The sequence below is a fragment of the Perognathus longimembris genome, chromosome 13 (assembly GCF_023159225.1).
Source record: "Perognathus longimembris pacificus isolate PPM17 chromosome 13, ASM2315922v1, whole genome shotgun sequence".
Lineage (NCBI taxonomy): Eukaryota > Metazoa > Chordata > Mammalia > Rodentia > Heteromyidae > Perognathus > Perognathus longimembris.
The window spans coordinates 59206855-59219282 of NC_063173.1; the positions used below are offsets into that span (position 1 = coordinate 59206855).

At 43.8% G+C, this 12428-nt stretch overlaps 1 protein-coding gene across 1 annotated transcript in view; it reads left to right on the plus strand.

Annotated features, from left to right (window-relative positions):
• The first annotated feature begins 974 nt into the window (after positions 1-974).
• The window catches only part of C13H11orf80 (chromosome 13 C11orf80 homolog), a 62108-nt gene continuing 50654 nt past the window's right edge, over positions 975-12428 (plus strand). Inside the window, exons 1-3 of the mRNA XM_048359641.1 lie at positions 975-1112; positions 3504-3642; positions 9203-9253. Of these exons, the coding sequence (XP_048215598.1) occupies positions 1083-1112; positions 3504-3642; positions 9203-9253 (220 nt within the window). The 5' untranslated portion in view covers positions 975-1082. The remainder of the gene's footprint in view (positions 1113-3503; positions 3643-9202; positions 9254-12428) is intronic.

Here is a 12428-nt window from a genome sequence, read left to right on the forward strand (position 1 = left end):
TCACCAGCGTCTTCCTTGGGCTGCCAGGTCAACAGTTAAGGGCTTAAGTCCCCTGGACCTTGTCATAACTTTCCTCCGTTCCACCTGGGATAGGTCTTGGAAAAATACCCGGGCTTAACCCGGGTTATTTAACAATGAGTGCAGTCCAACTGGGGAAGAGCCCATGCTAGTGGCTCACGTCTGTAATCCTAGCTGCTTAGGAGGCTGAGGTCAGAAGATCGCAGTTCGAAGCCAGCTTAGGCAGGAAAGTCACAGCGACTCTTATCTCCCATTAACTACTAAAATAGCCAGAAGGGAGGCTGCGGCTCAAGCAGAGCAAAAAAGCTAAAGGACAGGGGCCCAGGCCCTGAGTTTAAGTCCCAGTACAGGGGGGAAAAAAAAGTGGGAAAGGGCCTGGCTTTCGGGTCCCCTCTGAGGATGGGGTACGGACCGCAGCGAGGCTTAGAACAAGTCAAATAGATAAAACTCATGGCGCCCAGCCCTAAATTTCAGGTTAACGAATAATTTCCCCATTATCTGTCTCAGATATTTCATGGGTCATGTATGGGGGGGGCGGTCATCTGAAAGTCTGTCTTGGCTGGCATTTGCGTATCTCTTCGCTGGGGGTGGGAAGCCGGCTAAGCGCTTCGCACGAGGCCGAGCGCCGCGTCTCGCGGAGCCGTGGGAAAGTGTCTTCGGGAGGAGTCCGTCGCTGGCCGCGTTCCCGCGCACCTCCCGCTCCCGCTCCAGCCGCCGCCCCCGGGCTCCAGCCGGCCGCACCGCCCATCCACCCAGCCAGCCAGCCACAGCCAGCCGCCTCCCGCCGGCGACCGCTCCCGGATGCTCCTGCAGGGTGGCGGTGGGTGGGAGGGCGCCCTGCGCGCAGGCGCGGGGCCCGCGGGGCGGGGCCAGAGCGGGCGGGGCCGCGTAGGGGGCGTGGTCTCCGCGGGGGCGGGGCCGTCCGGGGGCGGGGCCGGCGCGGGCGGGAAGGGCTCTGGCGGCCGAGCGTGGGCGCCTGTCAGGGTCGAAGCCCGCGCTGGGCCGAGGCGGTGGCCGCGGGCTGGGGCCTCTCAGCGGAGTGTGGCCGCCGCTTCTCTTGCGGAATGGAGGGGACGGCTTTGGCCATCTGCGAGGTGATGCCCGGAAGGAGGCGAAATTAGAGACGGGCACTTTCTCAGGAGATGGGCTCTGTGAGGGGCCCTCGAGGTTGGGGTGGAGGCGGGGCGGCCGCTGCCGCGAGTGGAGGAAGGAGGTTCGGGAACGCGCCAGGTCGTGACCGAGACAAGACGCTTCTGCCTCGGGCCCTGAGGGGACCCTGGGGCCTGGGAAGCCCTGGGCGGACTCCGGGGGCAGTGCGGGGGTGGGGGGGGGCGGCTTGGGAGGAGCAGCCACTGGGCGGGGAGGCTCGCGCCCGCGTGGGGAAGAGACCACCCCCATTGCCCAGGAGATCATCATCGTTCATCGAGGCTCGGGAAGCTGTGAGGGGTGGGGGGTGGGGTGGGAGGCCTAGTCCCGGCCCAGGAGCCGCCGGGTGAGGAGGGGGAGAGACATCTGGAGGCCTCATCCCACTTCCACATCTGCAGCCCCAAAACGCGGCACTGAAAAACTGACGGTGGCTCCGCCATATGCTTCACGCCCATTGAAAACACTGGCAGCTATCTTACCGAATGGCCTTGGAAGGAACCCTGGGCGGGTGAAGTAGAGAGGGCACCTCAGAGGGTCTTGCGCCTCCTTGTCGTCTTTGTTCCTGCCAAAAGAAGTTAGAAGATTTGACTGTAGAGATGACAGAACCTGTGATGGAACCCAGGGTGCTGAGTCCGGCTGATGTTCTTTTCCCCCAACTGTTCCCTTGTGTAAAGACATGTTGGGAGAGTCTGGATAGAGGGAGGTGTGAAAGAAAGCCATACACTGTAGGAATGCCCAGAAACTGCCCCTGGGATCTATAGTGCAAATTAAGAGCTTGGTTCCCAAGTTCTCTTACTTAGATCTCCCTTCCTTTAAGAAAAAGGGGAAGGAGGTGATAATCTTCCTTGTGGAATGCGAGTCCACTTTCCTGAATAATGATGTATTTGTATATTGTATTTTAATATATTGTATTTTAATTATGTCATCAAGATGGAATGTTCTAGCTGGGTACAGTAATACGTATCTGTTCTCCTAATACTTGGGAGGCTGAAGCAAGATGAATCTTCAGTTCTAGGCCAGCCTGAGCTACATAGTAGACATTGTTTCAAACAGACAAATAAATACCTCCAGAAACTCAAATATAAGCAGAAAAGATTGATTTTTTTTTTTTTTTGCCTGTCCTAGTGCTTGAACTCAGGGCCTGGGCACTGTCCTTGAGCTTCTTTTGTTGAAGGCTAGTGCTCTACCACTTGAGCCACAGCTCCACTTCTGGCTTTTTCTCTTTATGTGGTACTAAGGAATTGAACCCAGGGCTTCGTGAATGCTAGGCAAGCACTCTACCACCAAGCTACATTCCCAGCCAAGACTGAATGTTTTATTCAAACATTTTGAAGTCCTATTCAGTTTAGAATATTGTGGATAATCTTTACTGCAGATGAACTTGTGATAAGTAATAGCAAATATCTACTTAGCATTTACTCTATGCCAGACACTGTTAATCATTTTACACATATTTCTTTACTTTCAGTGTATACATACCTATGTGATGGGTTCATTCTTCATAGATAATGAATCTGACTTGATTACAGAGGGGTTGAGAAAGTGGCTCAAGGTCACAGGCTAGAATTTGTACATTAGGAATACAAACCTATACTGTTGCCTCCAACACTTAAATAAAATTATTTCCTTGGTTTAGATAGAGAGCTGTAGTTCAAGTGGTAGAGTGTGGAAAAGCTTAAGAGACAGTGTCCAGCACAAAACAAAATCCCAGAAGTGTTGGTTCAATGAAAAGTAAAGATGATTTATAGTCATAGATCATTCTTCAGAATCTTTGTGTTGCTGTTTGGGGAGGAAAACAAACAAACAAAAACTACCACTGAATTTTTCCTTAGTTTTTCTTTTTTAGATGAACTTCTCTCTGAATATAGCAATTTATTTTGTTTTCTGTCTTGTAGGGCATTGTGTTGAATTTCACTGACTCTTCCCTTTTTTTTTTTTTTTTTTTTTGCCAGTCCTGGGCCTTGGACTCGGGGCCTGAGCACTGTCCCTGGCTTCTCTTTGCTCAAGGCTAGCACTCTGCCACTTGAGCCACAGTGCCACTTCTGGCTGTTTTCTATATATGTGGTGCTGAGGAATCAAACCCAGGGCTTCATGTATATGAGGCAAGCACTCTTGCCACTAGGCCATATTCCCAGCCCACTGACTCTTCCCTTATGTTACTCTCCTAGCTATTTTTTTTTCTGTGAGACACAATGCTATGCCCTGAACAAATGTAAATCTGACATTTTACAGGCAAGACAACAATATTTTGTGTTAAGTTTACTAATTTAACTGTGTCATACAAGTTTATTATTACTGTAATTTTTAAAGAGATTGTGTTTTCATTGTACTCTTTTCAGACTTTGAGATACTTAATAATTCACTGGAAGTGTGAAGCTGGAGTATCAAAGAGAACATTGCTAAAAGGGCAGCTAGTGATTTCCATAGAAGCATTAACTTCTAAGCACCAGCCAAATTCTCTTCATTGTGTAGCAACCAGTAAGTAGAGGAAGAAAATTATCAATTTTCTATTGAGTTGTTATGATTTATGTCATAGTTTATATAGTAATTTCAGTTAATCATAATTGTTTATCAGGTAGTTTAAAAAAAGCTGGGTGGGCACTAGTGGCACATGCTTATAATACTAGTAATTCAGGAGCCTGAGATCCACAAGATCATGATCCAAAGCCAGCTTGGGCAGAAAAGCTTATGAAACTCTTGTCTCTAAAGTAAACAGTATAAGGCAGAGCTGGAGGCATGACTCAAGTAGTAGAGAACCAGCCCAGCAAGTAAGCCATACCAGGGCAAACCCTGAGTTAAAACACTAGTACTGCCTAAACAAAAACCAAAACAACCCAAACTGTCCTTGGCTGGTAGAGACAGGGAGGATTGCAGTTCCAGGACAGCTCGGGGAAAGTGTTTGTGAGACGCCCTACCTCAATGCACCCTGGGACTCAAGTTTCATCTCAGCTACTCATACAACAGTGGGAAAACTACCGTGAGATTATTTACTGGCTTGAACTAAAATTGCTCAAAAACAATTTCATGTTTGCTCAGTTATAATCTGCTCTTTCACCATAAAATTTATTGAGTTTTATCTATTTTTTCTTTCCTGTCCACTTGCTGGCAATTGCAAAAGGGGCAAAAATTAAAGGCAAAAACAAAAAAGATGAAGGGTGCATACTTTAATAAACTGGACCTGCACTTTGAAAATATCTTTTCCATTTGGCACTTATGCGTGCGTGCGCATGCATGTGCACTTGTGCACACTAGTACTGGGGCTAGATTTCTGGCTCTCACCCAGCTTTCTTACTCATGACTGGTGCGCTATCATTTGAGCCATACCTCTAGTCTGGCATTTTGCTAGGTAATTGGATTTGGAATCACAAGGACTTTTCTGTTGGGACTGCCTTGGAACCTCAGTTTCAGCCTGCTGAGTAACAAGTATTACAGCTGTGAGCCATCAGCAACTGGCTGGTTTTCCCTCTTCTCTTCCATCATTTTTCCTTATACTCTCAAGAGAAAATGGATACGCTGAGTGGCTCTGAAACAACTAATTTTCTTTTTTTTTGGTACATTTTAATTAGTTTTACAATTTCATTTCCACACATATGCATATATATTATATTCACACACACACACACACACCCATTGTACTCTTTGTCTTTGCTACCCCTTCCCACCAGTCCCCTTTCTCTTCCAAAATAGTCAAAATAGTACTTCTATTTTCATTTCTCTCTCTCTCTCTCTCTCTCTCTCTCTCTCTCTCTCTCTCTCTTTTTTGGGGGGATCAGTTGTGATGCTTGAACTCAGCCTAGGTGCTGTTCCTGAGCTTTTTGTGCTCAAGGCCAGCGCTCTACTACGTTGAGCCACAGCTTCACTTCCCGTTTGCTGGTGAGTAATTGGAGATAAGAGTCTCAGGGCCTTTCCTGCCTGGGCTTTGAACCACAATCCTCAGATCTCAGCTTCCAGAGTAACTTGATTACAGGTGTGAGTCACCTGCACCCAGCTCTATTTTTTTAAATTTAGATTCTTCTTTAGAAGTAATGATATTTTTCTTTCTGTGATTGGCTGATTGCACCTTATGATCTTCACTTCCATCCACTTTTCTGCAGAAAGAAAAATTGGGGGGCCAATCCTGGGGCTTGAACTTAGGGCCTTGTGCTCTTCTTACTTGGTTTTCTTTTTCTGCTCATTGCTGGTGATCTATACCATTTGAACCACACTTCTACTTCTGGATTTTTGCTGGTTAATTGGAGATTGGAGAGTTTTATGGACTTTTCTGCCCAGGCTGGTTTTGAATGGCACTCCTCAGATCTCAGCCTTCTTAGTAGCTGGGATTACAGATGTGAGCCACCAGTGCTCCACTAAATTTGTTCTTTTCTTTTTGTCGATTGTGGGGCTTGAACTCAGGACTGGGATACTGTCCCTGAGCTCTTCTGCTCACGGCTAGCACTCTACCACTTCTGGTTTTTTAGTGGTTAATTGGAGGTAAGACATTCATGGGGACTTTTCTTCCTTGGCTGGTTTCAAACGTTGGTCTTCAGATCTCAACATCCTGAGTAGCTGTGATTACAGGCATGAGCCACCAGTGCTCAGCAATTTGTTCTTCTTTATGGCTAAATACCATTATGCTTATATACAACATCTTTATCCATTCATCTATTGATAGACACCTTGAATAATTCCATAATTTAGTATTGTGAATAGTGCTGCCATAAATCATTGATGTACGGGCATGTCTGTGCCATGCTGACTTAGATTCTTTCAGGTATATATACCCAGGAGTGGTACAACTGGATCATATGGTAGTTCCATGTAACTAGGATCATAAACATGCTATCACACCCAGCTTATGACTGAGATAGGGTCCCATTAACGTTTTCTCTGGGTTGTGCTCAAGCTGAAATCCTTTCTGATCTCTCCCAAGTAGCTAAGAATAGAGGCTGAGTCACCATTCCTAGCTTGTCCTCAATTTAGTTTTGATTTGCATTTCCTGATGGCATATACTTAAAGAACAGTGGTGTCACTCACTCTAGTCCAGTGATTGTAAACTTTTTTCCCTGCATGCAAATATGAATTTTTTGAAGAATAGACACATTTCCAGTTGGATCCTAAGACAATGACTCAGATTCTTAACTATAGGGTATATCCTTGTGGGGAAAGGTATGTTCCATGTGGAAAAGAAAAGAGCCTCGAATGAGGGACAAGGCAACAAACAGTACAAGAAATGTATCCAATGCCCAACGTATGATACTGTAACCTCTCTGTACGTCAGTTTGATAATAAAAATTTGAGAAAAAAAAAAAGAAAAGAGCCTCGAGGTGGTTCTGATCTTTCTTCTTTCTTTCTTTCTTTCTTTCTTTCTTTCTTTCTTTCTTTCTTTCTTTCTTTCTTTCTTTCTTTCTTTCTTTCTTTCTTTCTTTCTTTCTTTCTCTTTTGCTTCCCATCCCTTTATTCCTTCTCATTATGTCCCCCAAAACTAGAATGGGTTCCTAACTGGGTATTGGAGTCACTTCTTTTTTTTTTTAATTGGGTTTAAGTTATTACATGTATTTCACAGTATACATTTTAACTTTCACAATGATGAAAATTGTCCTTCTACTCTACATAGCTTGTGAAGCCTATGAACTTTAACAATAAAATTATTTTCTCTATTTTGAATGATATGTACATTAAATTCCTTTTGTTTAGCAACATCTGTTCCCTCCTTCCCTCATTCCTTCCTTCCCATTCCCACACATGAGTTGCTTAGTTCCCTTTTGTCAGTGTCCAATGTAGTGATGATCCCCTCTGCTATTTTATTATTGTTGTTATTATTATTACTATTCTCACACACTTTCCATTCATTCTGTGTCCTCTTTTCTTTTTACTGTATTTTGGTATCTTGAGACTTGTTTACTTTATTGTATCTCTTTGCATTTTAATTCTAATATCCACATATCAGGGAGACCATACACCTTTTGTCTCTCTGTTCTCGGCTTGTCTCACTCAACATGATTTGTTCTAGTTCCATCCATTTTCCAGTGAATGTCATTATTTTATCCTTTTTATGGCAGTGTAAAATTCCATGTATCTAGGTACCACATTTTTAAAATTCGTTCATCTGTGGTGGAACATCTGGGTTGTTTCCATATCTTGGTTATTGTGAACAGTGCAGCAGTGAACATGGAGGTGCAGGTGTCCTTGTCATATCCTGCTTCCTGTTGTTCAGGATAGATGCCTAGAAGTAGTATGGCTGGGTCATAGGGTATGTCTATGTTTAGTTTTTTTGAGGAACCTTCAGGCTGCTTTCCAGAGTGGTTGCACTAGTTTACATTCCCACCAGCAGTCCAGTAGGGTTCCTCTTTCTCCACAGCCCCACCAGCATTTGTTGTGTGAATTCAGAATGTAGGTCATTTTTACTGGGGTAAGGTGGTATCTCAGTATGGCTCTGATCTTCTTTACCCTCCTAAATACCTGCTTCCCTCTTTCCCCTTAGTCCCATTTATTGTTCTAAATGTTCTAATTTCAGATCTAGAACTTCAGGTACAAATAATTCTTATCTAGTAAAATATCAAATATTTAAAGAATAACTTTATATGAAAATGTAACAATGAAGTCCCAATTTATATAACTAATATAAGCCAATAATTTTTTTCAAGAGCTGGAGAAGGGAGAGTAATAGAGGAATGAGATTGATTAGAACATTTTGTAAGTGTATGTGGAAACAGACAATGAAATCCTCTATATCACTAATGTAAGCTTTAAAAAAGATAAAACTTAAAAAAAAGTGTGTGTGTGTGTGTGTGTGTGTGTGTGTGTGTATGTGTGTGTGTGTGCAGGCCCCAGAGCTTAAAATTAGGGCCTAGACTGTCCCTGGGCTTTTTGCTCAAGTCTAGCACTCTACCACTTTAGCCACCTTTAGCTCTACACCTGGCCTTTTGGTGGTAATACTTGTAGATAAGAATTCCACGGACTTTTCTGTCAGGGCTGGCTTGAAACGGTGATCCTCAGATCTCAACCTCCGGTGTGGCTAGGACTATAGACATGAGCCACCAATGCGCAAAAAACACTTTTAAGAATAGTAAATTGTTAGAAGGGCTAAAATTGTAATTGAATCATACTGAAGTATGAGTTATTAACATTTACTCTGATTACTAATTGCAACTTTCAGTCTTCTCAATCTTTTTCTGTCAAACATAGTAATATCCAAAAGGATAGTCCTGGTATAGAGTATAGGTTAAGTGTTGAATAAAAAAGACTTGTCATTTGGTCATCATTTTCATGAAGAACTGATGCCCTCAAAAATCATACCTTATAGTACTTTGGTCCTTCCTTCCTTCTTTCCTTCTTTCCTTCCTTCCTTCCTTCCTTCTTTCCTTCCTTCCTTCCTTCTTTCCTTCCTTCCTTCCTTCCTTCCTTCCTGCCTTCCTTCCTTCCTTCCTTCCTTCCTTCCTTCCTTCCTTCCTTCCTTCCTTCCTTCCTTCCTTCCTTCCTTCCTTCCTTCCTTCCTTCCTTCCTCCCTTCCTTCTTCAAGGTTAAGTGCTCTGATGTGTGAGACACAACTCAACTTCCAGCTTTTTTGAGTAGTTTATTGGAAATAAGAGTCTCACAGGGAGCTGGGGATATGGCCTAGTGGCAAGAGCACTTGCCTCCTATACATGAGGCCCTGGGTTCAATTCCCCAGCACCACATATACAGAAAACCACCAGAGGTGGCGCTGTGGCTCAAGGGGCAGAGTGCTAGCCTTGAGCAAAAAGAAGCCAGGGACAAGTGCTCAGGCCCTGAGTCCAAGCCCCAGAACTGGCCAAAAGAAAAAAGAGTCTCACAGACTTTCCTGCCCAGGCTAGTTTTGAACCAGGATTGTCAGGTCTCGGCCACCTGAATACCCTAGGATTACAGGTATGAGTACTGGTACCTGAATCTTTTTTTTTTTTAATGGACTCATTGGTATTGTCTCTTTCTATGTTCTACATCTATGAGCAATATTTTTAGACTTCCATTTGATTTTTTTAAAAATAAAACTCATGTAATTTTTTTCATTTTTGGTAATTCCTTTGTATCCTATTTCTTACAGTTGCATCTTCAGGAAACATTTATGGTTTGAGCCTTAAGAAGTTCCTGAAAGGTAAAAAATTACCCGACTTTGATGATATGAAATCTTTCTCTGGCAGTGAATTTTGTATTTTCGGAAAATTGATCTCCTGAGTTTAGTAAATAAAAGTATAGGATGCTTACTTAAATTTGATTTTCAGATAAGCAATTATTATTATTATTTTATTTTATTTTTTTGGCCAGTCCTGGGCCTTGGACTCAGGGCCTGAGCACTGTCCCTGGCTTCTTCCCGCTCAAGGCTAGCACTCTGCCACAGCGGCCCTTCTGGCCGTTTTCCATATATGTGGTGCTGGGGAATCGAACCGAGAGCTTCATGTGTAGGAGGCAAGAGCTCTTGCCACTAGGCCATATTCCCAGCCCCATAAGCAATTATTTTAAGCATAATCGTGTCGTGTAATACTTTACCTTCATTTCATTTGGCATCTCTACTGAAAAATCTATAAAACTGTAGAGATACAGGAATGGACAAGATAACTTAGGTTAACTATAGCATTTCTGAACATTATACAACCACAGACAAAAGTTTCTTGGAGGGCTGGGAATATGGCCTAGTGGCAAGAGTGTTTGCCTCGTATACATGAGGCCCTGGGTTCGATTCCCCAGCACCACATATACAGAAAGTGGTCAGAAGTGGCGCTGTGGCTCAAGTGGCAAAGTGCTAGCCTTGAGCAAAAAAGAAGCCAGAGGCAGTGCTCAGGCCCTGAGTTCACGGCCTAGGACTGGCAAAAAAAAAAAAAAAAGTTTCTTGGACCATTTTTTTTCTTTTTTGTCAGTTGTGGGGCTTGAACTCAGGACCTGGGCACTGTCCCTGAGCTTGTTTGCTCAAGACTAGTGCTCTGCCACTTTGAGCCACAGCTCCATTTCCAGTTTTCTGGTGATTTGTTGAAGATGAAAGTCTCGTGGACTTTTCCTGCCTATGCTGTCTTTGAACCACAATCCTCAGATCTCAGCCTCCTGAGTAGGTAGGATTACAAGTGTGAGTCATTAACATCCAGGTTTCAAAAATTTTTCGAGGGGCTGGGGATATAGCCTAGTGGCAAGAGCGCTTGCCTCGTATACTTGAAGCCCTGAGTTCGATTCCCCAGCACCACATATATAGAAAATGGCCAGAAGTGGCGCTGTGACTCAAGTGGCAGAGTGCTAGCCTTGAGCAAAAAGAAGCCAGGGACAGTGCTCAGGCCCTGAGTCCAAGGCCCAGGACTGGCAAAAAAAAAAAAAAAAAAAATTCAAAAGTATTTGTACCCAAGTACTTTAAAAAAGGAATATATGAAGACGCTTTTGCTCTGAATGATTTGGCTACTATTGATATTAGTGTCCATATTAATGTAACCCATACCATTGATATGGGTTAAGAGTTTTTGTTGACCTCGGCTTAAGAATTTCTTCTTTGACCAGATACAGTGGCACATACCTGTAATCCTAGCAACTCAGGTAGAGGGCAAAAACTGAATGAGACTTTATCTTACCAAATAAGCTGAGTGTGGTGGCTTACATCCACAATCCCTACTAAGTGAGAGTCCATAAGTAGAAAGATTGTGGTCTAGGCCAGCCTCAGAAACACAAAACACTATCTGAAAGAGTCAGAAGGTGTAGCTGAAGTGGTACAATGTCTGCCTAGCAAATATGAGGCCCTGAGTTTAAACCCCAGTACTGACAAAAAGCTATATTAGAAAGGTATATGTTATAAAATAAATGCTTAAGAATTGCGTTACTGTGTGTGTGTGTGTGTGTGTGTGTGTGTGTGTGTGTGTGTGTGTGTATGCCCTACTGAGGCCTTGGCACTGCCCCTTAGCTTTGTCTGCTCAAAGCTGGTGCTGTACCGCTTCTGGCTTTTGGGTGGTTAATTGGAGATAAGAATCTCAGAGAGGGGCTGGGCATATGGCCTAGTGGCAAGAGTGCTTGCCTCGTATACATGAGGCCCTGGGTTCGATTCCCCAGCACCACATATACAGAAAACGGCCAGAAGTGGCACTGTGGCTCAAGTGGCAGAGTGCTAGCCTTGAGCAAAAAAAAAAAAAAAAAAGAAGCCAGGGACAGTGCTCAGGCCCTGAGTCCAAGCCCCAGGACTGGCCAAAAAAAAAAAAAAGAATCTCAGAGACTTTCCTACCTGGGCTGGATTGAATCCCAGTCTTTAGATCTGTTTCTTGAGTAGCTAGGATTATAAGTATGAACCACCAGCTCCTAGTGGTGCTACTGGAATTTGAACTCAGGGTTTCACACTTGCTAGACTGACACTCTTTTTGTTTTTTCTTATTTATTGTCAAAGTGATGTATAGAGAGGTTACAGTTTCATACGTTAGGCATTGGGTACATTTCTTTTTTTTTTTTTTTTTTTTTTTTTTGCCAGTCCTGGGCCTTGGACTCAGGGCCTGAGCACTGTCCCTGGCTTCTTCCCGCTCAAGGCTAGCACTCTGCCACTTGAGCCACAGCGCCCCTTCTGGCCGTTTTTTCTGTATATGTGGTGCTGGGGAATCGAACCTAGGGCCTCGTGTATCCGAGGCAGGCACTCTTGCCACTAGGCTATATCCCCAGCCCCTGGGTACATTTCTTGTACTGTTTGTTACCTCCTCCCTCATTCCCCCTGCTCCCCTCCCCTTTTCCCTTCCTCCCATGAGTTGTTCAGTTGGTTTACACCAAACAGTTTTGCAAGTATTACTTTTGTAGTCATTTGTCTTTTTATCCTGTGTCTCTTGATTTTGGTGTTCCCTTTCACTTTCCTAGTTCTAATACCAGTATACACAGTTTCCAATGTACTCAGATAAGATACAGTGATAGTGTGGGTACAACCACAGGAAGGGGATACAAGGGATCATCAACAATAGAAACTACGGTTTCACATGGCATGTTGAAAGTAATTATGACAGTGATATAACACTCGTTTCCATAATATGGAGTTCATTTCACTTAGCATTATCTTATGCATTCATAGGGGCATAGCTATTAGGCTCTTGTGATCTTCTGCTGTGACTAGCCTAAACCTGTGCTAATTATTCCCTATGAGAGAGACCATAGAGTGCATGTTTCTTTGGGTCTGGCTCACTTCACTTAGTATAATTTTTTCCAAGTCCTTCCATTTCCTTATGAATGGGGCAATGTCATTCTTTCTGATAGAGGCATAAAATTCCATTGTGTATATGTACCCCATTTTCCTGATCTACTGAGGGGCATCTGGGTTGGTTCCAAATTCT